The 26442-nt window shown below is 41.4% G+C and overlaps 1 protein-coding gene across 11 annotated transcripts in view; it reads right to left on the bottom strand.

Moving 5' to 3' along the window:
• The window catches only part of SPTB (spectrin beta, erythrocytic), a 97012-nt gene that overhangs the window by 59285 nt on the left and 11285 nt on the right, over nt 1-26442 (bottom strand). For 4 of the 11 annotated variants that reach the window (XM_081003284.1, XM_081003288.1, XM_081003290.1 and 1 more), the window contains one exon: nt 446-644. In XM_081003284.1, coding sequence (XP_080859410.1) covers nt 446-593 — 148 coding nt within the window. In that variant the 5' untranslated portion in view covers nt 594-644. Of the gene's footprint in view, nt 1-445; nt 645-3228; nt 3291-10744; nt 10921-23213; nt 23351-26442 lie in introns of those variants that run through there. The other 7 variants (XM_081003286.1, XM_081003289.1, XM_081003283.1 and 4 more) reach the window with 5 other exon arrangements.

Below are 26442 nucleotides of genomic sequence, written 5' to 3'. Positions count from 1 at the left end.
TATATGGCCTCAGTATTTATCTGCAAAGCTACATTAAAGCCTCCAAGATGCTCTGACACTAGCCTATGGTGAAGAATCATATAAGCACCACCTAACATAATATTAGGCTCTAAGGCAATCCCAGACAACCTGACCAACCCAAGCCAAATGCAACCTACCAGCCACATACATTAGGCTGCCAGAGTCTTAAGAAAGCTCTTCTTTTTTCCTGCCTGCCTGCCTGGGACTACAAAAACAGAGAAGCCATCAAGAACTTGGCAGACTGGTGCTTGGTAATTGAGCTGGCGGCCTGCAGGTTGTGCAGAGCTCTTAAGAGGGCTCTTTGAAAAATGAAGGGATAGCAGCAAAAACAGATCCTACAAACGTGTGCTACTACTCAGTGAGGAGAGAAAAGTTAGGGATCAGCGTATAAAGAAATGTCTCCATGAGGCAATGCTGTGTGTACCTGCCAGAGCTTTGATCCGAGATCTCTCGAACAGCCTAGCAGAACTGTTGTCATTGTCCAGCTCATCGTCAGATGCGTCCCAGCGAGCGTTGATCCGACTGTACTGCTGCTGAATCTCCAAGTGATCAAAATCAGTGGCCGATGTCATAGTTCTGGGCGTTTGGCTGCTGTTCTTGTTTTAGTTAGCATGAAAAGGCCCCTGAAGGGAAGCAAAGCAAAGTGTTACCTCTCCCAGGAAAACATGTTCTTAGTCTCCCACTGCCACCAAAACACACACATACACACACACACACACACACATATCTAAAAGCAAAACAAGACACCTCAAGATAATTCAAGGAAGCTGCAAGCCACAACTGCCGTTTACATATTTTTCTAACTCTTGGCTTCTGTACGTTATGAAATATTGCAGCAGCCACCAGCAGGGTATTTGAATGCATCAGAGTTAACTGTGCCCAGTAGGTGGGGATATAACTTGCAGGAAGATTGCATTTCGCATAGCACAGCCTGCCTTTGTGTGGAGCTTTCAGAAAAACATTCTGCTAGTCTCAGGATTTACTTTGAAGTGGAATCGATGCATCCCATGTGTGTATATTTTTCAGGTTGTCCACACGAAACTGTCCTCATTCAAGTGGCAGCCTGTGCTGGCGTTGTTCTCCATCCTCCCAACTTTAACTGAGATTTTCAGGGGGGACAGGGACGAACATGTTTTTCATGTTACCCAACTGTGGACATACTGAAGCACATTGTGTGGGTTCTTTCAATGTGGGTGGGGACTATTCTCTCTACTTCCATTGGTGGACTGTTTATGCATCTAGGCACAACACACACACTTTCTTATTTTTTAACCTACTGTTTTGTGCAAGTCTGTTATACTAGAAAACATAGTTTATTGTTGTTGTTTTCTTTAAAAAATGGCAATGGACAGGTAAACAAATGCCTGTGTGCATGCCTAAAATGGAACTCCTGTTTCTGGAACAGGGTGGGTGGGCTACTAGTGGGCTTGGCATGACACAGAAATGGAGTTGTAGACACTATACTCTCCAAAAGGGGAAAATGAATTCACACTGGGAAGAACACAGGAAGGGGCTAGAAGGACTGGTCCTCTCTCTTTCTCACAATCCACATTTTCTGTCCTTTTTTGGGAGGAAAGACGTAACATGAATCCTGACTGCCTTCTTCAACCTTCTAAAAGAGCAGAAAGAAAAGCTCAGATAATGCACACAAGTGCAGGCTCTTTTGCAATCCTAGGCAAAATTTAAAACTTGATTTTCACCCTATACAATCTGCCATATCTTATTGTATGCAAGGGTAGGGATTGTTTTCCCGCTAAAGGGATTTTCCTGCTTCAGCCCCCTTTCCCTGCTCCTTACAAGTGAATGGAGAAAACTTTGTTCCATTCACCATGAAGCAACAGGAAAAAAGCTACAACCAGCAAATCCAGAAAGGAAGGGGTAAGGACACAAGGAAGGATAACCAAGTCCCAAACAGATTTGACTATAGTCACGCAGAGGAACAGAGCCTCTGTCTTATCTGCACTGAGTCAACAGCACCTCTGTCTTATCTGCACTGAATTTGTTCACCCACATTAATTCCTCAGGTTTGTTGCTTATATTGAGAGGTAGAGCTGAATTTCATCAGTGTATGGTGACACTTCAGCCTAAACTTCTGGATGACCATTCTCAGTAATTGCATACAGATATTAAAAAGCAATGGGGACAAGATGAAAACTTGTGGCACCCTGAATGCCAAAGGCTAGAAAGTCTATAATCTCCCAGAGCCACCTTCTAGGATCAATCCTCCACAATGATCAGAACCACTGCAAGACTGTGTTCCCTAATCCTACCACCACAAAGTACCCAGAAAGATACCATAGTAAATTGCACTGGAAGTTATGTGAGAGGTCCAGGACAATCAACAAGGTCACACTCATTATGTCCATTTACTGATATAGGTTACACAGGGGGAGCCATCCTGATGTTCTCAAGTTGTTGTTGGGCTGCAACACCCATCAGCCCCAGCCAACATGGTCAGGGATAATGGGAATTGTAGTATAACAACACTTTGAAGGCATTGCCTTGGCTACTTATGCACTAATGCAATCAATACAGTTTTTATTCCAAAACCAGGCATAAAACCAGTCCAGAAAGGATCTTAAAAATCAGTTTAATCCAGAAATACATGGAGTAGAGATGCCACAATACGCTAAAATATGTTGCATAAAAAAGGCATGTTCAATAACAGGAAACAGTTACGCTCACTCAATTCCAAATTAGATTCCTACCCCTTTTTCTCCAGGAATCAGATCACCATTTCCTTTCAGGGTGTTAGCACTACATTCCCCATCCAAAAAAATAAAAACAAAACCACCTCCGACTGTCTGAAAGAATGAAACCAAAACACCTGCTCTGGTAGCTCTAATCTGTCAAGGTGGACTATATGCTTCTGATTATGCATTGCCAAATCAAATTGAAAATTTTGGAGAGGGGATGAAATTTTTTGAGCCTTTAAATCCCTAATTTATAGCTGCTGACATTATAGTGAAAGCAGGGCAGCTCAAGAAATCCCTGCATCCCCAACTGTCTACAGTGTTACAGATAAACTGTCCTTATAGCATTACAATCTATACAAGGCCTTCTACAAGAGAACGGACATACTCAAAACTTCCTCTTTCCTGAAACATTTGTAAAGACTGCAGTCCTGGACCAAATATGCTCTTTTAGGATTTCAAAACCAAACCAAACCAAAACATGCCACTAATGCTAAAATAGCAACACAGCTACCTGTTATTGAAGATTTGCTTCTCTCCCTTGGCACTACTGTTTCTTGTAACACCTGTGATAAACTGAGGGAAGATAGGGCACAGAAACTGCATTATATACTGTTATACTGCATAGTTTATCAGAATTCATTTTTTCCACTTTTTCTGCTCAGTTTCTTTGGGATTTCCTTTGGTCATGGTAAGTGATGGAAAAATTTAAGAAAACTAAACTAATGTGGCTAATTAATTTCTATCCAAGTTCAACTCATAGTTCTTTACAATCCCAACTAATACAATCCACTGAAATCAGCATGATCTAAGCACAGTGTTATTTTATTTTTTATTTCAGTGAGACTTAAAGTGTGTTTCACTTTCTCTTAACTGTATCTTTTTTTCTGCATGATGCTTCAAGCCAGGGGCTTTGCAGAACACAAGTAACACACATTTAATTGATCGGATCTTCTAAAGTGGAGAAATTGGCCCAGCAAACCTAAATGTGAAATTATGGCTAAGAGGCTATGTTTAAGCTGTTAATAAGGATTTAATGTCTCACACAATTTAGTAAGTGCTCATGTGATCCATGATTGCTGAGAGTATGGCCAAAAGACTCAAAAATTCTGCTGGTGTGTTAGTGTTCTTCAATATTTACCAGACAAGACCCACATTCCCAATGTATCAGACTGAAGGAAAAGTTATCTTTCAGTTAGCCTATGAGAGGATGTTCTCCCCCATTTTATCTGTTTACTAGCCAGATTCCCAGCAAACAGTGGGAACATGTAAGGGTGGGAGACTCCACAAATAATGCTTATCTTTATTTTCATATTTACCTCTTCCTCTGGGACAATATTTCTCAAAGTCTGCTCACAGCTGCACTGTGGATAACCACCTTGTTCTCTCACATCTACTGCTCTCTTCTCCCACTCTGGTTCGAGCATCCCATGGTTGCTCTCCACAGCTTCTATTTATCTAGTCTATATATGCACATATTCATCTGTACATGCACATGCACAGACATACTCCATGGCCCATATTCCAGGGATTGGGGACATATGGCTCTCAACATCTCTGTGCTGGCTGGGACATTGGAGCTCAACAACAGCTTGAAGGCAATAGGTTCCTCACCCCTGACACACACACTTAGGTTGAAATCGCACTGGCATAATCTAGCACAGGCATATCACAGTGCACTTGGGAATCTTCCTTTGTTTCACTGAGTGTGCATTATCACCACTTAGAAATCATGGGTCTCCTACTTTAAATGTCTAGCTGCTCAAGCAAAAGATGTTCACCTTACTTGCCTCTCTCAGATGCTGGTCCATACTTCCCTATGACCAGACTCCAATATAATCCTATCGCTTATTGTAGGTGCCAGAGCCGAACACTGTGTACTGCCCTTTCTTCATTGCCTGCCCCGTTCTTCTCCCCGTCTTGCCACCATTTCTTTCACTATTACCTGTTCCACAATGCAGTTTCCTTCACCTTTTCTCTGCCCCTCCGGTGTAACTAACAAGACTGAGAGGAAAACAACCGATTTCACCTGTGAGAATTCCTACAACTCTCACCACTCTCTGGTCATCCCTGAGATGAACACAGTCTGAAAAAGCCTTCTGGGCATTTGCAAATCATCCTGGAGGAAACAAATGCTAGCACAACTGGCAGAGTTTGACCCCAGATTGTCAAGTTTCACCCAGACCAGGCGGAGGGGAGAAATACCAAGGGGAAGGTATGAAGCAGACAGCCCTGGGGAAGGAGAGGGAACTGGGCAAGAGAGCTATGCCTGTTAACTATGACATAAGGAGGCCTTCCCCAAGGTTAAAATGTGTGGGGGGGGGGGAATCCCAAATACATATAGTGAAATGAGGAAAATGATGAGTGGGGTACTAAAAAGCAGAAAGAATGTGTCTTTTCACAGGTGACATAAAAACACACAGAAGTTGAAATAAGATTATAAATCCACCTTCCTTCATTAGTCATCAATCAATTAACCCCCCCCCCCATACAATCAATTTAAAACAGCATTTTTGCATTTCACACATTCATACCAACAGATGGAAAGAAGCTCAAAAGCACTTTAAGTGGCAGGTATAAAATTTGTCTGACAGTCACTCTATGTATTTCCCTCAGCCAGACCTCAAAGGCAGCATAATAAAGCATACAGGTAAGCTGCTCTAACCCTATACAGTGGCACATACAATTTGCTTCAACCTGTCCTGTGATTATGTTTGGGAGAAAGGAATAAGAGACTGGACCTGTGATAGCCTGAACCTATTACACTTATAATTATAATTGCTCCTTGGCTTTTGTTATGCATGACAGGCATTTCCTTTTGACCAGAACTCCTTTGAACACACAGTCTGAGGTGAGAGCCACAGCAGTTTGGAATACCTCAGCAGTTCCATGTCACTTGATGGCAGCAGAATTGTAAACATATGAACAGGTGTGCAAAGGAGGAGGAGATGGCTGAGGTTGTCACGAAGACATTCATGCCAGCTTATAAACTATTGTCTCAAGTTGATGACTAAGCCACTTTTTACATTCTCCATCACTTCCCACGTCAGCAAAGTGAGTCCAGGAGGAAAAGGTGGACACACAGACAGATGTATAAATATGGAAAATTGTGCAGATAGGTAAGTTATTTTTGCAAGATTCTCTCTGTCTGGTCAGCAGTTATGTGTAGGCAGCTGTTCCCTGCTGTTGAGCTGTGTCTTCCTGTTCAGATGTAAAAAAATTTCTAGGCCATGTCCCCTGAAATGGAGATTTTTCTGTCTTATGAAACGGACCAAAAATTCCCAGCAGATAGAGATTATTTTTATAGCCACCTTTTCTGCCATCTTAAGTACTTTCTCTCCACTCTCTCTTATCTGTTTACAGATCTTCAAGCATTTTAATGCCTTTGGCCTGGGCACAAAGCTCTCTAGTAAACACGCTCCCTGCTCTGACTTCCTTGCCAAACACTATTCTAATAATACCATCCCAGCTCCAACATTCCTGTCATCAGAGGATACCCGAGTGTTCAGATATTTCTGTGTACTGGAACTGCTTCTATGATCACTGAAACAGGACCCTAGAACAGCCCTCAACAGGAAGTGAGCTAGGATGGAATGTAGGACAAAACAGCCACCTGTGCAGTAAGGAAGAGGAAAAGTTTGCTGTCTCCATAGCAATTTATCAGAGCCCTACGAGGAGTGATTTTCAGGGCCTCAACTTCAGGAAGGAAGGAAAGAAAGAAGTCAGGCGAGGGAATTCAATATGCTGCAAGCTGCTAGGCACTTAGTACTATCCGGGGATGTTGAGCCAAATAACAATCCTCAGGCCAGCATTATACCGTAATTCCATATTAAGATGGAAGGCTGGGCTACAAGATCTATTTATAAAAGTAAAGTAGGGGTGGGGAGCTGGATCTGGCCAGCAAGCCAGATAGTTATCTCCCCCATCCCTTGTGGGCCAAGTCTGACAGGTGAGGAGGGTCACCCACCCATCTTTGACCTGATAACTAATAATCTAGCTTAGCCAAAAGGGACCTCTTTGGTTTTTTGCCCACACAGGTATGGTGGAGTACATCGCAAAGAATTTCACTAGACCCTTGCAATGCTCTGTGCAATACCCAACCATCAGTTGACAGTTGGGGCTTGTGGAGCACTGTTAACAGGGCTTTGTGGGCACTGCCATTCAGCTGAAGTGCCTACAAAGTCCCTTTTGGCTAAGCTAGATCATTAATAGTCCCACATCTGCTGTCACATATGACATCATGTGTAGGGCAGATGGGCTTAGCTTGGTTTAGCAGAAATGACCTTGTGAGTCAAATGGGCATCCTCTACCTGAAGTAGAGCAAAGGTGCCTCCATATGGTCACTATTTGGGGGGAATGCATTTAAAGTGGATTAAAGGGCTCTGTCATCCTGGTGCAACTAATTCACTTTTTAAAAAAGAACCTGACTTTTTGCAGTTTGGAAAGTGATGAGAAATGCGTTGAAAAGTGTGGGATGAACAAATGGCTAAAGGAAGACATGTGAACATGCCCGCCGCCCCCAAGCAAAAATTAATTATATAATTTCGCCTAAGAAAATGGATCAGTAAGTAAAACAAAACTCCTATCAAAAATGTATAGCCTGTTGCTCGAATGGGACACCAAAGATGAAGAAGTAAAGGAGGTAATGGTGAGATGGGCAATGGACTTTGGGTATAACATAGAGTTTGATAAATGGCAGGCACTATGGAATAAAGGTATGAGATTCTCGGCATGCACAACACTCAGGGAAAATATGTACAAAATGATGTACAGGTGGTACGTAACGCCCGTAAAACTGGAAAAAATATATAAAACTGGTGATAAATTATGCTGGAAGTGCAAGATTAAGGAGGGCGAATTTTATCATATGTGGTGGTTGTGCGAGCCTATTAGAAAATTTTGGGAATCTATTTACAATGAACTAAAAAAAATCTTTAAATATACCTTTATAAAAAGACCTGAAGCCTTTTTGCTGGGGATAATTGGAGGGGAAATCAAAAAGGAAGATCAAACACTCTTTCAGTACGCGACAGTGGCCGCCAGAACTCTAATAGCGCAGAATTGGAAGACACCAAGAATCCCAACCATAAATGAATGGCAATCGAAACTACTCGACTATCTAGAATTGGCAAAAATGACACAGAAAATAAGAAATCAAAAAGACACAAAGTTTAATAAAGATTGGAATAAATTCATGGCATACATGGAAACAGAGGTAAAAAAAACTAAAAAACACAGTAGGTGCGATATAACACTTGTGATGTAAAGAATTTTTTTTTGAGGAAAAGAAACTGCAGATAGAAAAATTTTATAACACATTCCGAAACCGAGATGAAGGGAAGTCAGTCAGTGTTGTGTGTTATGTAGTTAATGTAGTTAATTTGTTGTTGTCTTATGTCAGGAGTATATATATATTTTTTTCTTTATTTAGTTTTTTTTGGTGTGAATGTGTTGTGTTTGTCTTTTTTGTTTGTATGGTGTTATAAAATAAAATTTATATTAATAAAAGAGAAAAAAAAGAAAAAAAGAAAATGGATCAGTAAATGCACCTGATGTCGAATTCGGCAGCTAGACTGTTGACCAGCGCAAGAAGGTCTGAACATATAACACCAATTCTGGCACAACTGCACTGGCTTCCAATTATCTCTGGACTTAATTAAAGGTGCTGGCTTAACCTATAAAGCCTTATGTGGCTCAGGGTCCCAAAACCTTGGAAACTTCATCTCTTCTCATGAACCAGCCCAGACCCTGTATTCATCATCCCAGGGAGGCCCTTCTTTGTCTGCCCCTTCCAAGTGGTTGCTCCCCGCTTATGTGAATATCATGGGAAACTATCGGACGGTGGAAAAATCACTTCCCCATGTAGAGAAAGTTTTGAATTAGTTTTAAAAGATTTTAATTTTTTGCAGGAAGTATAGAACATGTGAGAGGATGAATACATGAACATTCCAATTCTCAAGCACGAGCCAGGCACACATACCTTGAACATTTCTCCGATGAAAATAGGGACGTCCCATCCCATAATAATTTTACTATTTATACCCCACACATCTTATTGGTTTGCCCCAGCACTCTGGGCAACTTCCAACATATATAAAAACATAATAAAACATTTAACATTTTTTTAAAAATCTTTCCTATACAGGATTGCCTTCAGATGGCTCAGGGGTTGGATATCTCCATACCCTCAAACATTTCTCCAATGAAAATAGGGATATCCTAAGAAAAATCAGGACATTCCGGGATCAAATCAGAAACCAGGACAGGGATGTCCCTGGAAAATAGGGACACTTGGAGGGTCTGAGGCAGTAGTTTTAGAGAAAACTGGATGCCTTGAGAGAGGCATTATTTACTTTGTCCCATTGTTACCTATGGTCAATCAGGTTTTTGAAAGAATATAAAACGCTGCAAAACCTGTTTACCAGAAGTAAAAATGGGATGAACATTAGTCCCTCTCTTACTTTCGCTTCTTTGAGAAACCTATCCAGTAGAAAGGAAAGTTTCTCAAGAATCCAAAAAGTCAGTTGAAGAACTGAGCCACACCCACTTAAGGCATAACCCCTTGCAACTTAACCCAGCAGCGTTATCTGGGTTTTTATGCCTGCTCTAGCCTCTCCTCTAACCCCACCCATGTACATCCATGTGCAGGCATTGATAGTAGCACTTTGTGACTTGCTGTTGTCACAGGCAATGTACAGAAGTATAATTAATGTGTATTGGGAATGCTTCCTGCACCATTAAATTAAACTAATTAACTAGTGCTAATTAAATGGGGTATTTAAAAAAAAAATGTTCCACTAAGTACACAGATCTCCATTCAGGATCCAGTGACTCTTGGCTCCTCTTGCTGGGTGAGCAAATGGAGCCAAGAGGCACTAGATCCCAAGTGAATAACTTTGTATTCAAAACTGCCCCCTTTTCCTCCTTGCATCAATGGTGTCTCCAACATCCATATACTTCACTTTATTTTATTTTAGGGGTGGCAGTGGAATCTTTACTGTTTATCATCATGGAAGGTAGAGGGGTACAAAGGCAGGGGAGCTAGGCACTACAGGGCCAGTGGTGGGAAGAATCCAAGAGTGCCCAGGACTAGCAAGGAAGGAACTCTTCCTGATCCAGATTTACTAGAATTGAGACTTGAGAACACAAAATCAAAATACAACCTTCAGAAGAGTATTGCATTCTGTCCTGGAACCCAGCAAAGTTCTTTATTCCCTGTCAGGTCAGACCAGGGTTTCATAGCTCTTTAAGTTTAAAGAAACAGCATGCAAATGATTTTCCCATCTAAATTTACGAATTTCCAATATGTAATTCAGTCTGCTGGGTTCTCACAATCCATTGTTCCCCTTAAGAAAATTCAAATCAAATGATCTTTTGGAGAAAAGCAGCCTCCACCTATTCTCTTTTGGACATCTTTCTCAGTACTTTTGGGTGGTGCACGTGTTCTTGGCAGGCCCCAACCCATACTTTCAGTGGAATGCATCTATGCTACATCACCGACATGCAGGATCTGTGCAAGGCAGCTGTTTCACTCCCATTACATACTGGGCACACAGTGAGGCAGACTGGCATCGGTACTCCCACCCTACGGATTCCAACTATACAATGCTCTACTTTTTACTACCAGTCTCCTTTGAAGGCAGCCTGTCTGCAACTTCTCTTTATTCAGAACCATATTTTCATTACCAAACCAGAGGTGAATCATGCCAGCCATGCCAGGCAGCTTTGTTGTCAAAAATGAACAATGATATCCACACTTTCCAATGCATTTGAAGAGGAAAACTCTAGCCAAGATCACCTAGTCTATCATGCTCCTGTTCCTTTCAAGCGTGTCAGGATTTTAAGTGTTGGACACCACACTGAACGCATCAAATACCGCTGCCTAAAGCGAAGTACGGTAATTCCAAGGTACATGCAAGGCCGATAACATTTACTGAAGAAGATAAGTGTTACATCACTCCAGTCAGCTGCTGTTGGTGGACTACAGTCGCACAAGCACACAAAATGAACTACACAGAAAGGCTGCTTACCTCAAGCTCTCTTTCAGCCCAGAATTAGTTAAAGAAGTTTGTGGTATGCCTCTTGCAAACAATTCTCAGCTCCATATACTTGGGTAAAGGCAGCAACAATGAATGACAACTGTCAAGTCTCTCTCCCTCTCTTTCTCTTTCTCTGTCTCTCCAGGCTGGCACGATAGAGAGGGTGGGGGAAGTATGTGCATGCCAGTGCAGGTCATTTGAAAGATATAGATAGCAAGTGTGTGCACATATATCTAAAATTGTCTGCAAGCAGCTGTTAGTTCAGAACAGCTCTAAGAGGATCAGGTTTTCTCCTGCAGCCCCAGCATGTATCTGTGGAGTATGAGCAGCAACAAAGACACTGTTAGTTTATACAGCATCTTTCAGCATGTGAAGTCTTGTACAACTGCCATGTCTATCCTGAAAATAATCCATTGAGGTGGGTTAGACTGCAACACAGCAACTTGCCCAAGGCAAGCTTAGTGACTCAGTGGTAATTTGCACTTTGATCTCCTTACACTCAAATTCCAACTCTCCACCCACTTCACCAAATTTGAGTTAAGAAGCGTAGCAACAACAGGAAGAATAGGTTGCCAGAAACATCATAATAAGGATGATCTGCCATTTTGGAGATAAAGCTTGAGATAAATAAAACTGAATGGAAACACATTAAAGAGTGGGTATTGCTAACATAATGCTTCCTTCATCCATAACTATGCTAATATGAGGCTGATGGAAGTTGGAGTCCAACACATCTGGAGGGCTACAGGTTCCTCACCCCTGGGTTCAACTTTTGGAAAGAAAGAACCAGAAATATAGAAGCCAAAGTTGGGAAGAAGGGCAGTGGAGTCTCAGGAGTGTTAGTCCAACATTTTAATTTCTTCTATTCAGCAAAGAAGTTGCCTATTCCCTCCCTTCAGACTACTGTATCTATTAAATAGATTCTAATTCATGGGAGAGGGAAATTCTGCAGTTCCTCTTCTGCGTTGTGTTTGTAGCTGCTGCCAAGGGTTCTTGCAGCCAGTGGTTACTGTTCCCCTAGTATTCACTTTACTACTGCTGTATGAGAAAAGTTCAAGGCTATGTTTGTAGCAAATTTTGTTAAAGAAAGCCAGCTTTTCACCACCACTCTCAACTGTCGGGGGGGGCCCAGATGCCAATGTAAAACCTTTTTTGTTATCTGTGCCATAATTACAGCACGCAAAATGTCTGCACAATACCAGACTGTAAACTGGGAAAATGCACACCATGCCAACACAATTAGATGGCGAGGCAGGCACAGGGGACTCCAAAATGTGGACAGAAGTGACTCACTTTGCCCATCCTGAATAGCATGCCCCCAGTCTGAATAGGGGCCCTACATGTGCAAATCTCCCTAGCTGAGATTCCTAGAGCTAAGTGAGGTGGAGGAAAACATGCCTATTTCACAAAATGTGGAAGAAACATTTCCAGGAAATTATTTGCCTTTTCTGTAGAAGAGACCTCATTTCCTGCCAGGTGATGTAAATCACTCCAACGGATTATACCAGTTATGGCTGCTTGGGGACAGAGCCTAAACCAAATAACTTCCACCTGCCTGCTGAATGGGTAGAAAGCACAAAGCACCACATTGCAGAACTCTGGCAAATATAATCCCTCTTATGTACATGCAAATAGCAGCAGCCTTCACACATTGTTCCATTCATGGCAACATGTTCATGGGTTAATTCCATGTCAAGTACCGCAGGCATCATTTTCTGAACTGCACTGAACAAATTTTCATACAAAATTTAAGTGGTAGCTATGTCAGCTATTTCAGAGCAGTTAACGAGAACAAAAGCCAAGGTTTTCATTCACTCTGCTTGAAGAAGTGGGAATGCACATCATTTTCCATCGCAGGCTGACTGGGAGGCGCTACATCCTATGCATAAGAATGTGGAAGGCTGTTTTCTCTTCTCGGCCACAATCCTGCACACAGTTACCAACAAGCTAACCCTACTGATTTCCAATGAAACTTGTGCATTTGTATCAGTTGAGCAGCATTATTACTTTGTTTTTATATAATCACATTAATGCCAGGAAAACACCAGGCAAGTACAAACATTTTTGTGTCCTATTTCTGTTTTGACAGATATTCAATAAAACTTGTGAACTGCTTTGGGCTCAACATCCCTGGAGCATAAGAGCTCACAGTTGATATTTTAAACAGTTGTCAGCCACTCTTGGACATTAAACTCCCTCCACACCTCCTGACAACCCTCAGCACAATCACATTAGCATGAAGGCTTTTCCATGTTGGCACGTGAAGCCTCTCTCCTAGCTCAATGCTTTTCTGAATGCAGACAGATACCATTAAGCACTCTACAATTTGTGCTGGCTCATCTAAAATCCGTGTTCAAATTTATTCCGCTTTCAATAACAATAAAAAAACATTATTCTGCTAAGCTGCACATTGCAGTTTTACAATTGTCAGCCCTTAATGAAGATTGAGCAAAACAAAACAAACAGCCAAAAATGCTTAAGTCCCTAGAAAGACTGGTATGTATTAATTTTGAATCTTAAAAAAAAGGCAGCAGAGTATACTACGTGCACAGTACGATCAGCCTCCCTTGATTTAAATATATCTGTTGTTTTCTCTTCCTCCCTTCAAAAATGAATATATTTAATGAACCAGTGCTAGAACATCATGTGGGGCCAAGGCAACAGTACATAGCTTCCAGTGGGAGAGACCTAGAACCAGCACTTCCTTCCCAGATCCTGTGCAGCACAGGTGTGGCATTCAAAAGCTGAAGTGCAACAGTGGAAAAGGCAACAATAATGTCCCTTTACATGGCACCCTGTGAACTTTTTTGATCCACGAAAGCCATTTCTCAAGTTAATGGAATAATTCAGCCACAAGACCAGCAGTAACAGCAGCATAAATCACCAAGGCTGCTATGTAGCTACATCTTAAACCAATCCCATAGCATCATCAAGGACAGTAACTGTTTACGAGGTTAATGAAATGTAACAAAGGCTGGAGATAGAGAATAGTTTTATCAGAGAGCTGAAGGCATTCTGAAAGAAGGGTCATTGCTTCTGGTGAAGATGCTACTTCTACTTTTTGCTTCTAGTAAATAGGTTTTGCATTGTTTTCGTAAGCATTCCAGAAGTTACAGGGAACAAAATAAATGCATTTCGAGCCCCACATTGGACGAACATTGCAGGGGGATTGGACTAGATGACCCTTGTGGCTTCTTCCAACTCTACAGTTCTGCGAATCTATGTACCAAGGAAAGTGATGTCTCTCTCAACTGCTTCCAGCCGTTTAAAAACATTGTATTTTTAAAGTTGGAGATAGCTATAGCTTGTAAGCCACATATTGCTTTGAAACAATTCCAATAAATTTCAATAAGCCATAAATTAGGGGTCAGCAACCTTTTTGGACTAGGGACTAGTGGGCACATTTCAAATTTTGAGAGAGTGCTAGGGCGCTATTCACAAGATGGCTGCCATGCGGGGTGTATGTGTGTGTAGCATAACACAAAATGGCTGCCAAGGGGAGCATGACAGAACACAAAATTAGAGAGACAACCATATGCTTACCATGGGAAGTCAGCTATGTCCCACTGGTCTTTTGGAGACACTCTCACTCTCTCTCTCTCTCACACACACACACACACAGAGAGAGAGAGAGAGAGAGAGAGAGAGATTGTTGCTGTCAAATAATGACAGGGAGCATTCCCAATTCCAGGAGATACATACTAAGTAGCACACCACTCTCATTTTACAGAAATTGTTTAGAAATTATAGCATCATTCAGAAGGTACCTGCACATTTTGAGGAAGCTCTATTTTGCCCCTTCAGTTCTGCCAGGTTGGAACATGCGAGCAGCAAAACCCTTCCCTTACAGGATTGTTGAAAGTCAGCACAAGAAAAAGCCTATAAAGCACTTTTTGCATACTTACATATTAATTAATAAGAATGTGAATGTGAAAATACTATGAGTAGTTTTAGAAGACTGCATTTTTCATTTGTATAATTCCAGGAATTAAGAACCACTGGCTGGCAGCAGGTTAGACAAATTTATTTTCAACATAAAATATTAATTATCAGTAATACAGGTTAATTCAAACAAGGAGATGCTCGCCATAGTCATTCTACAGAGGTCAGCCCACCATTTCAAGGGTTGAGCAGTCCAAGTGGGGTTTAAAGATAAGAAGGGGCAGCAGGAGTAACCCATCAAAAGTGACCACCTGAATCAGCATATGCACATTTTATGCAAATCTGTCTTCTTTAGTTGTCATTTTCATGAAGTGTAAATGGCTACACCATATAGGATTGCATGGCAAATCATGAACCTTCCTTTAAAAAGTTATACACAGCAAAATTCCACAGCCTTGGCATGCTGCAAACTGAGATTAAATGCTTATGACCAGATGAAGTCTTTTCATTTCTGTCACAATCTTGAGTTTGTGGTTATCATTGGTTGTCCTTAATTTTTTTGTTTTACTGGGCTGCTGCCAAGCAAATTCTAACAGGATCCAAGTACTGTTGGCACTTTGGCTAAGACTTGGCATGGTATGCACTAGCTTTGATTGGATCCCCAAATTAACAGGGCTAATACAAGAACACTGTGGCACCTCAAGATGGACTGAACTCTTCCTTCCTCAAATATTTTTGAAGGGGTTTAGTCAATGGCACAGATTAGTAGTAGTGACAAACTATTGTTAATTCCAGACTGCCTGTTCATTTAGCATCAGTCCTGATTTGTGCATTTGTGGGGCTCTTCTATGACAGTTATTTTTTTCCAGCATTCATTCTGATTTGTTTGCAGGGAGGTTATATGACATCGCACCTAGCATGTGTTATTCCATATTTTCCAGTGCTGTTTCCCATCACTTTCCTTATTGCAAAGAGGTGTGTGTGTGTGTGTGTGTGTATACAGGTTTATTGTGCAAGGATGCCAAATCAACTTTAATTATGCAACCCAAATATGTTGGTATGTAACTGAATTCCACCCAAAATAGCAACAGTCTGGATACACAGAGGGAGGCAAGATTGCAAGTAAATGTGTCAGTATTGTAATAGAGCAGGCATAAGCAAACTCAGCCCTCCAGATGTTTTGGGACTACAACTCCCATCATCCCTGACCACTGGTTCTGTTAGCTAGGGATGATGAGAGTTGTAGTCCCAAAACATCTGGAGGGCTGAGTTTGCTTATGCCGGTAATAGAGCAACACACAAATGACAAAGAGTATGGAGAGTAAGCTTCATGAGGATGAATCAATACCTGTTGTAGGACTGCTGATGTAGGGCTGGCCATTGCAAAAGCCTGAACTGTCTGAAATAATTTTATCAAATACTTATATTTTATATAAAAAGGTAAAGGGACCCCTGGCCATTAGGTCCAGTTGCGACCGACTCTGGGGTTGCAGCGCTCATCTCGCTTTATTGGCCGAGGGAGCTTCCAGGTCATGTGGGCAGCATGACTAAGCCTCTTCTGGCAAACCAGAGCAGTGCACGGAAACGCCATTTTCCTTCCTGCCGGAGCGGTACCTATTTATCTACTTGCACTTTGACGTGCTTTCGAACAGCTAAGTTGGCAGGAGCAGGGACCAAGCAACGGGAACTCACCCCGTTGGGGGATTCGAACCGCCAACCTTCTGATCAGCAAGTCCTAGGCTCTGTGGTTTAACCCACAGCGCCACCCACATCCCTATATTCTATATAAGCAGAGGCAAAATCTGCAAAGTTAATGTCTAAATTTTGTTAGTCTTACTTTTGGTTCAACGTAGGTAGGACTCATCCTATTCTCCTTGCCCAAGGAAAAAGAGGCACGAGCAGCTTCTCCTCAGTTGTTTTTCAATGGGGAGGGGATTGTGCCTTTATTTGCGTAATAAGATTGCATAAGACATGCCAAGGGGATAGGTTGCAGCTGTGCTATATATGCATACCATCTCCTTGAATAGAATCCAATTTCAGAGCCTACCTCTTTCTTCCTTGGGTTAGAGAAACCCTTTTACAGACCTGTGTTTTATAGTCTTACTAGGGACTTGTACTGTAACTCTTTTTAATAAACCTGCATGAAGCTTTTTCTGAAAGGTGGTTCGTACGTCAAGATAAACCATGGTTTATTGCAATTGGAATGAGCTGCAGCAAGACTCAGGTTTGCACTCTCCCCCTTCCATCTCCTCTGTGGCTTTCAGTTTTGGTTAACCGCAGTGCAGCATTGCATCCAAACTGTAATCTGCAGTTAATCTTAATCAGGCATAGGCAAACTCAGCCCTCCAGATGTTTTTGGCCTACGACTCCCATGATCCCTAGCTAACAGGACCAGTGGTCAGGGATGATGGGAATTGTAGTCCCAAAACATCTGGAGGGCTGAGTTTGCCTATGCCTGATCTTAATTATGGTTTGTTGAAACAAACCAGCTCCATTATTCATGGTTTGAAGATGAAGGCTCACTAAAAACAAATGATAGTTAAGATTAAACACAATTTCGCTTTGGATGAAATGACAAGCTATGGTGAATCTAAAGCAAGCAAAAGCTTCCTGAATCCTCCTTGCATCTGTGCTAGAGAAGGAAAACAAGGGCATACAGTAGAGTGCAAGACCAAGGCTTGCTGTGGGTTATTCCCATCATGATACAAAATGGTTTGTGATGATCCCAAACTGGCCCACAAAGGGTTTGTGGTTTTTTTTTAAACTGCACATTCCATTTTGATGGAAATCATTAGATAGCTCATACTGGTGAGAGAATTGGAACCAAACTAGAGAAGAGAAGACATCATTTATGCAATTAGTAATAATGTGAATTGTGTTTTAAAGTAAATAGCTGATGTGAGGGCACAATATGGATTGAGCACCTAGCACAGGTAATAGTGGGTCTCGCTTTGCTACGCCCCATCCCCAGCTGAGATCCTGATCTAGCGCTGGCTCCCTGTATCTGCTATTTTCATTGGTGGGATCTTCCATTTGCATAATGGAAGCTGTTATTCTGATGCACGCAGTGCATGCCCCCCGTCATAACGACTACAACATAAGGACTATGACGAGTAAACAGCTAAAGCTACCCATATGCCAGGGGTTTCCTGTCACTTGTTGTTTATTTTTAAGTCCTTCACTCAGTTGCTAATTGCATGAATGGTGTCTCATTTAGTTTGGCCCTTAAGTAGATCTCTGCCGGAAAACTATGCAAGTCAAACAGGCCTGTTCCTCTCTCCACTTTGCTTTTCAAACCAATTCTGTTCAATTAAGGATTCTCTTTGAAAATGTTTTTCCTATTATTAGTATACTTCTCATAGAGCTTGACAGGGACTGAGAGGAGTGAGTTTTTTTGTACCTGACAGTTCTCTGAGAATCTTCAATGCAGCATTTCCATTTAATATAGCTTGGGTTTCCCACAGAGCAAAAAAGGAAAACATTCTTTAGCACAAGAAAAATTGGATGGTCAAACAATAAAATAGACAAAAAGTATTGGGACAGGGAGTAAAATCCTTCTAATGCAACTCCTTCAACTCATTAGATTTAATTTATGACCAAAATAAAATTAAAACAGGGATTTTAAATGCAACATTATTGTGACAACACACATATTGTAATTTATTAGTTGCTTTCATTATGCATGAAGATTAAAATGCCCAGTTTTTAATTTATGGAACAGTACAACACTATAAGATAAACTGCAATTTATCTTACTTGGTTTTTTTGAATTTGAACATGATTTTTAATATGAATGCTTAAATTATTATTTTTTGCTATTACATACTCTGTGTTGAGAATGTGAAACGCACACTGTCAATTAAAGATAGTTAATGGAAAGTTGAATAAGCTGCTAGTTGAAATATAGATAAGGTCAGGGACTAATCTGAACAATTTTAATCCACTTGGTTCTTCATATGCATAAATAAATAGCTTTCAGAAGGATCTCACACATTTCTCTAAACTTAAATACAATGTGAAACTTTCTCACGGTAGTAATGGACCTAAGCATGCAGAAACAGCTCAGTCTTAAAGCCAGAGAAATTATTCTCACCTGTGAAATATTATAGTAGTGCATACAAAGAGAACAATAACCATACTCTGGTATTATGCACAACATATAGCCTAGGAATCTCATACGGCAAACTCACACAGCAATTCCCGTACCAAAGCCTGTCATCTCTCATTGTTTACAGAAGAAAGTGTAGATTTAGAACCCTGGCATCATGCAGTAACCTGACAATATGCTTTAATCTCCACTGCATCCTTTCATCCCAGAGCACTTTACTTGCTAATGCATGTCGCACAAAGGGACCGCTTCATCCAACTATAAGTATGTCCTCATCTTTAAGAAGACAGCATTCTAATTGCAGAGGAATATTTTCTTATAGATCAAAATAGGAAATTATTATTATTAATATTATTCACCCTGAGGTCCCAGGGCAGGCAAAAAATACCAAAGACTTATTTGACATAATGAGTATACAACCATAACTCAAATTATGATTGGGAGGAAGATGCAGCACCCTTGCTCTGGTGGAATGAATACTGCATCAAATGTGTGCTCAGAAGAAAAGAGACAAACATAGAACAAGTAAAATATATTTAAAAATGGAAAAATTACAGACATGTCCACATTGTCAGGTTGCTCACCAGGGCAAGTCGGTTTGAGCATATCTCAGTGATCCTTGCTTGACTGCACTGGCTGCCAATCAATTTCCAGGCTCAATTCAAAGTGCTGGTTCTGACCTATAAAGCCTTAAGGGGCTCAGGACCACAATACCTCAAGGACCATCTCTGCTCATATGAACCAACCCAAATCCTGTGATCATCATCTGAAGCACTTCTTCATGTGTTTCCTCTACTAGAGGTCTAGAGGCTAGCAACACAAGAAGGGGCCTTTTCTGTGTTGGCTCCCTGTTTGTGGAATGCTCTCCCCAGGGAGGCTTACCCAATGCCTTATTACATATATTTAGGCACCAGGCAAGTACGTTTTTCTATAACCAGGTCTTTGGCTGATTAAACAATCTACAGCCTTTTAAATACGTATGTAGGCCAGGGGGAGGGTTATTGGTTCAATTTTGTTCTTTTTGTTATGTATTTTGTGTTCTCTTCAGATGAAAGGTGCTATACAAATTTAATAAATAATAACAATAACACTATCCATTAATCAGGGCAATGTCTGCATACAACATAGACATGGAGGAAAATCAACTCAAATGGGAGAAAGCTGGAGCATATCCATTACATCACTATATTCTCGGTGTGCAAGATACACAAAAGGCTAAGCAGCAGCCAAAAGTGCAACCAAGTCCACAGAAGATTGCTTGCTCAAATCTCCCGCTAGCAGAACACATTAGCTGAATTCGACCCATTACCTTTCCCCCAACCCAAAATAAATCTTATACAGTAGTTTTGTACAAAGTGCTCTCTTTGCATACAAAGTGTCCTTTCTTTTCATCCCCCCCCAAAAAAACCTCCCCCATGCAAAGCTGAAGTGTACATGACATACGCCAGACAGACCCTATAATCTGAGATGATTTCCACATGTGGGCACTATATACGGATGGTGCCAGTTGTGCTGTGACAGCCTGAGCTGGGCAGTCATTAACACAGGAGGGAAATTTGTGCCAGGTTTGGGGTTTCATATCAACGTGGCTCTGAACTGAATGGATATGCAGTCTGGTGTGTGTGCTCCTTGATGGTCAGAGTCACAACTCCACCACATTTTAGCCATTCCACAGGCCTGTTTCCACTGGGAAAACTGCTCCACTGTCAGGATGCTCTACCTTTCACTAGCTTACTTATCATGGCATCAGCTTATCCAGTGTTTGCCAGTGTAGTGAGGTTTCTGCAGCTGGCAGTATAAGATTGCTCATGAAGCTTCTGAGTCATTTTGTTAATTTTTATAAGTTCATCTTATTGATTGATTGATTGATTATACCCCGCCCATCTGGCTGGGTTTCCCCAGCCACTCTGGGCAGCTTCCAAGAGAATATTAAAATACAATAGTCTATTAAACATTAAAAGCTTCCCTAAACAGCATATGTAAAAACATATGGATATGTTTTTACAAAATTTATTAATTGCAGCAAAATCATATTAGCAAAGCACTGAAAACCTGCTGCCTTATCTCCTGTTTCAGGGCAGTTAAGAAATTTATTTGATATAACAGAAGTACAAAATATTTTATGGCTCTTGTACATTTGCAACTAATTATTTTGCAGATAAGAAGCAAGGCTCCCATTCATAAAATACTGGAATGCAAATTCAAATTAACATTCATATTTCTTTTAAAATGGGGGAGGAGAACTGAGGGAGAATAGTGCTCTTATACCCATGTCCTGGAAAATAGGTAGCTGTGCAAATAATTCCTCAAACTGTGACCCTTTTATGACATGCATAAAATCATAGAGTGACAAGCAAGCTCCAGATCAGGAGCAGCCAAAATGGTGCCCTCCAGATGTTGTTGAACTACAACTCCCATCATCCCTGCCTATAGCTGATGGGAGTTGGAGTCCAACCACTTCTGGAGGGCATCATGCTGGCTCTCTCTGCTCTAGTTCAATCCAACTGGGAATATTCCAAATAACCCCACCTGGATTCAGGAGTTAGTAGACTTTGGAATCGGCCACAATATATACTGTATTGGTTTTAAGTACTGAGAAGCAGCTACCTTTTGCCCACAAATGCAAACTCTTTCATCTGGCTCCCTTTCCCTCATTCTCTGGTGCAGAGTTCCTGAGTGTTTCTCATGCAGAATCTTCAGACAGCATGCAATTCCATAAATAGCAACCAGCTCTGACCCAAGCCTCCACAGCATGCAAGGGAGAGACTAAGTGGTTTGATAATACCAGCGCAAATATAAAACACCAATCTTGGCAAAGCACCAGAAAGTTAAAGCCCATAAAAGTGCCGATTTTTTTTACATTCTCAGAGTTACAGCCTGAGAGACAGACTCTACAAAATAACAGGCAGTTTTCAAATGTATGTTTAAATTGGCATGTGCAAATGAGCAACCATAGAGGCTTTGCTCTTTTTGGGAGAGGTAGCAGTTCTGACATGCAACACTCCCTTTGATCTCTTCCCCACTTACCACACACGCCTGGATACTGTGTCTCTGCACCATCTCAAGGTTTCTATCACAGCTCCACTTTCTCTTTTGCCACTCTACCATCATGCTACACGGCTATCATTTGATTGCATCAATAATGATTGATTCAAGGCCAGTCCTGTTATAAAGGGTGTATGTACACAACCTCAGAGGTTTGTTTTTAGGCAGGAGCAGGGAGCAGAGAACTGCTGTAATATCCCCTTGTGGCCTTTAGAATCAACATCTAGAAACATGTCCATATCCAGTTTCTGAAATACTTCAGATCATTATTCAGGTTAACTTTTGTCAGCAATTCTCTGAGGACTAACAGCAGGTTTGGCCTTGGGAACAATAAATGCATTTTGGCTCAATGACAGCTGGTTCTCTTTATTTTTGGAGGAGGGGACAAGGTTGGGCTGGCAGCTTCAGCTTGTGTCCTAGACTCTGAGAAAGCCTTAGCCAGCAAATTACCCCTGACAAAGAAGTTAATATTGCCACTTCAGCAAGATGTCCCCACCCCTTCACCTCCCTGAGAAATCTCTACATTCCATAATTCTAGAGGCAGAAAGCCTCAACAATAGATATGTGGCAGCACACAGGAAGGTAACAAGAAATCAAGATGAGCGGATGTGAAAGCTGCCTGGAATAAAGTGTTTACTACGCTCCCTCTGTCTCATCATCATCTCTCTCACAAACACAGTAGAAAATGGAAAGCAAACTACTGCAGGGTGGCAACTTCCACCTGCCATTATTCCACCCTCCTGCCCATTGGAGCTAGGGTTCTGCAGAGAGAAGGAGTTTCTAACCTTTGGGGTCTTGGTATAAATGGGAAATTGCTAGGTACTAACTTTGGAGATAATACGGAATATGATTTACTGACCTATTGTTGCGCTTTATGCTCGATTACCGTATTTTTTGCTCTATAACACGCACCTGACCATAACACGCACATCATTTTTAGAGGAGGAAAACAAGGGGGGGGGGGATTCTGAATGGAACAGTGGATGTATCATTTTTGTGCTTCATGCTGTGGCCACAGACATGTGATCTGATGGTGAATTTGGGGTGACCCAATGCAAAGATCCTGAGGATCCATGTGGATCCATGCTTTGTAACCACATTTTTGCACCATTGCAGCCCCAGGCAACAGTGGGTGTGTGATTTTTTTTGGTGCAGGCTGTAGCCATGGACATGCTATGTGATCTGATGGTGAATTTGGGGTGACCCACTGCAAAAAGCCTGAGGATCCATGTGGATCCATGCTTTGTAACCACGTTTTAAGTGGGGAGGGAAGGAAAAACACAGAAGGGACAAGGAGCACGAGAGGGGTGTGCAGAGAAGCAGCTGACTAAGAATGCAGGAGAGGGATTTAACGGGAGGGAGGAAAGGAAGGCAAAAGTTTTTCCCCACCCACCCAAGCCAGCCCTCTCTCTCTCTCTCTCCCACCTGCATGTTTTCTGGCTGCCTGAGAGTCCCTAAAATGCTTCCCTGGACGCAGCAGCACCGGAGCACTGGGACGCGATCCTTTCCTTTCCCCTCTGCTTGCCTGGAGGGGAGGGGATTTCCCTGCTCTTTGTTCCGTTTGAGCAAACAGCAACCGAAACAGAAGAGGGTGGGCAGTAAGACCCTGAGGCAGAATGCAGGAAAGCAACAGCTTCATCTCTTCAGGCGTCCCTCCTCCCTGACGCACGATCGGATTTTTGCCCCTGCACTCGGGCCAGTCGGCTCCAGGGACCACACATTCGTTCAATAACACGCACAGATATTTCCCCTTACTTTTTAGGAGAAAAAATCTGCGTGTTATAGAGAGAAAAGTACGGTAATTTTATTTACTTGTGTTTTAAATGAATTGTTAACTGTTCAATTGTTAGTGTTATACTGTAGCAATATTATAGTTTTTATTTTGCATTATTGTCCTTGTACTAATGCACCCTCTCCCTTCCACTCTGGCTAGTACAGCTGCAACAGAAGACCCACTGTGCTGTGCCCCCCCCCCCCGCCCAGCCCCTCCTGGGATTCCTCTACCCAACTATGACTATTTGGATTGGAGCTGCAGTTATATTTGGATTAGCATTTTCAGATATGCTGTGACTTGTTTTGTGGCACATGTACCTCAAAAAATAGATTAAAAATACTTTGAATAATGATTCTGTGATTAAATACAATGTGGTCATAGTAAATCCTCAGCAATTTGCCTTGCTTTTGACTCCTGGCCAGGAATATGAATGATGTCCATTCCTTTTTCTTCATGACTAAGAAGTGGGTCACAACTCAGTATTTTTCTGTGGGTGCAGTGAGTGTTGTTATTGTTTCCTGAATTGCGTTAACATACTTATTGTATCATTTCTCCAAATATTTAAACTGTGTTAACTTCAGCTCAATAATACAATGTATGTTTCCTCCCAGTTCAGGCAAAGCTAGCAGTAATGAGGCACCATAAACCTTCTCCCTGAACATACTACTGTCTGCCATATCTTATTCCACAGATGGAAACTTAGTCTCAATAGGCAAGTATGCTAAGATGCATATCCCAGTGCTTCCCTGTATGTTAAGAAATACTGCTTTAAAGCGAATCTAATGTGCCCTTGAATCTAATGCGCACCTCATGAAACCAATAGGGTATTTGCTGGCAAATGTAAATGTGGCATCAAATCTAATGTGCACCCTAGATGCCATTTAGTCAAAAAGTGTGCATTACATTTGAGTAAATACGGTATATATTCTTATATATATCACAGATGCCAACTTGAAGGTATCCTTACAATTACCGGTAATTAATAAATATGCCCAGTAACCAAGATACTAGTTTACCTTTTGATAATGCCTCCCTACTTAATAATTGCTTAAGATTCTTTTAGTATATTTGGGCTAGCAGTAAACAGCATGGTAACTGGCACAACCCTTGCAGGTGTCAGGGATGCCAATTTGATGTGTGCGAAGCTCACAAATCCTTTCATTGTTTAGAGTGCAGACCATGGACTAGAATCCATGCAAAAAAACAGACACACAGAAAAGTGCTGGTTTTACCATTTGGCACGACAACAATTTTAGTCCACACATTCTTGTCCTTGAGAAATGCCTTGTGTATAGAAACTAACTTTCTGATACAAGACAGCTGTTTCTTTGAATAGCCAGCAACATATGAAGCGTCTATTGCTCTCTATGAAGGGCATTCTCTTCCCCACATTTTTACATTATCATATTATGTTTACAGGAGCTAGAGATAAGTAGACAGAGTATCTGTACATTCCCAGGCTTTTTATTTATTTAAACAGATTTAAATGAGGGTAGATACCGTAGCAGGTGGAGTCAAAATCTATTAAATAAAAATTAAAAAAAATACAAGTTATTATGCCAATCTTGAGGTTCTTTAGAAATCATAACCTAAGAAAGTGGGTTAAAGTCTTTTAGGTAAAAATAAGAATAATGAAGTCGACTTAAGTGATTATGCAAATCACAAAACTATTTCAAAATCATTTCCGAACAATAACCTGAGTAGAATGTCAAAATCTGAGGAAAGAGTAAAATAGAACAAAATCTGCAAGACGCAAGCTTTGTGTCTTTTCTTATATCACAATAGGCACCTGATTTTCTTAAAGTAGTGTCAGGGTTCAACTCTGAACAGAGCTCATACGAAGGTCTCTTCAGCTGGGGAGCAGATCTCTACAATGCTGATGATCCTGAGGAGCCACTGAATCGGGACATCCCTGACTGGATGTCCTACCCACAACACTGCCTGGATTACTACACAGCTCTCAGACTCGCCCGCCATCTCCCCCAAGGTCTACAGGAACAGAGAAGATAGTGAGCTAGGCAGGAACTTCAGAAATACTGTTGCCAAAGTGCCCATATAATTGCCTGAGACATTACATGGAATCACCTGCATGGATCATGGCCTAAGAGCCTGGAAAGGGTGAGCCTCCAGCTCCTACATAAATTTCAAGGCTGAGCTACTTCATTGCTGCAAAAGCAGATCCAGTCTTCTGGATCTGGAGCAACAACACTTGGCTGGATCTCATTATTCAAATATATGTTTGTTGTTAACACTGAAATACAAAATTATTAATTTCATTATGAAAGCGTAAATCATTTGAGCTGTGCATGTTAATTGCCCTAGGATGGCTAGTGATGGTGCAGAGAATTCATTCTTTTGTTTTCTTTACCACTTAGTGCAAATACTCATTTGCTTTGCTTTAAAATGAATGAATGCTTGTATATTTTAAAGTACATTTTATTGAGAGTTGGGATTCAATAGATTTCTGCCACCTTCTTAAGAATTGTCTTATAAATTAGTTCATGCTTTAGAAGAAGAGAAGAGTTTGGATTTGATATCCCGTTTTATCACTACCACGAAGGAGTCTCAAAGCGGCTAACATTCTCCTTTCCCTTCCTCCCCCACAACAAACACTCTGTGAGGTGAGTGGGGCTGAGAGACTTCAAAGAAGTGTGACTGGCCCAAGGTCACCCAGCAGCTGCACTTGGAGGAGCGGAGACGTGAACCCGGTTCCTCAGATTACGAGTCTACCGCTCTTAACCACTACACCACACTGATATTTGGGCTTATCTGAGCAGCTGATGAGTCCAAGGAGGCGTAAACCAGAAAGGACTTTAGGTTCTTCATAGGCCCTGGCTTCCAGATGGAGGCCTTATATCGCAATTTTTGTTTGTGTGCATT

The sequence above is a fragment of the Podarcis pityusensis genome, assembly GCF_964106645.2.
Source record: "Podarcis pityusensis genome assembly, chromosome: 1".
NCBI lineage: Eukaryota > Metazoa > Chordata > Lepidosauria > Squamata > Lacertidae > Podarcis > Podarcis pityusensis.
This window is presented reverse-complemented; position numbering and strand designations above follow the sequence as displayed.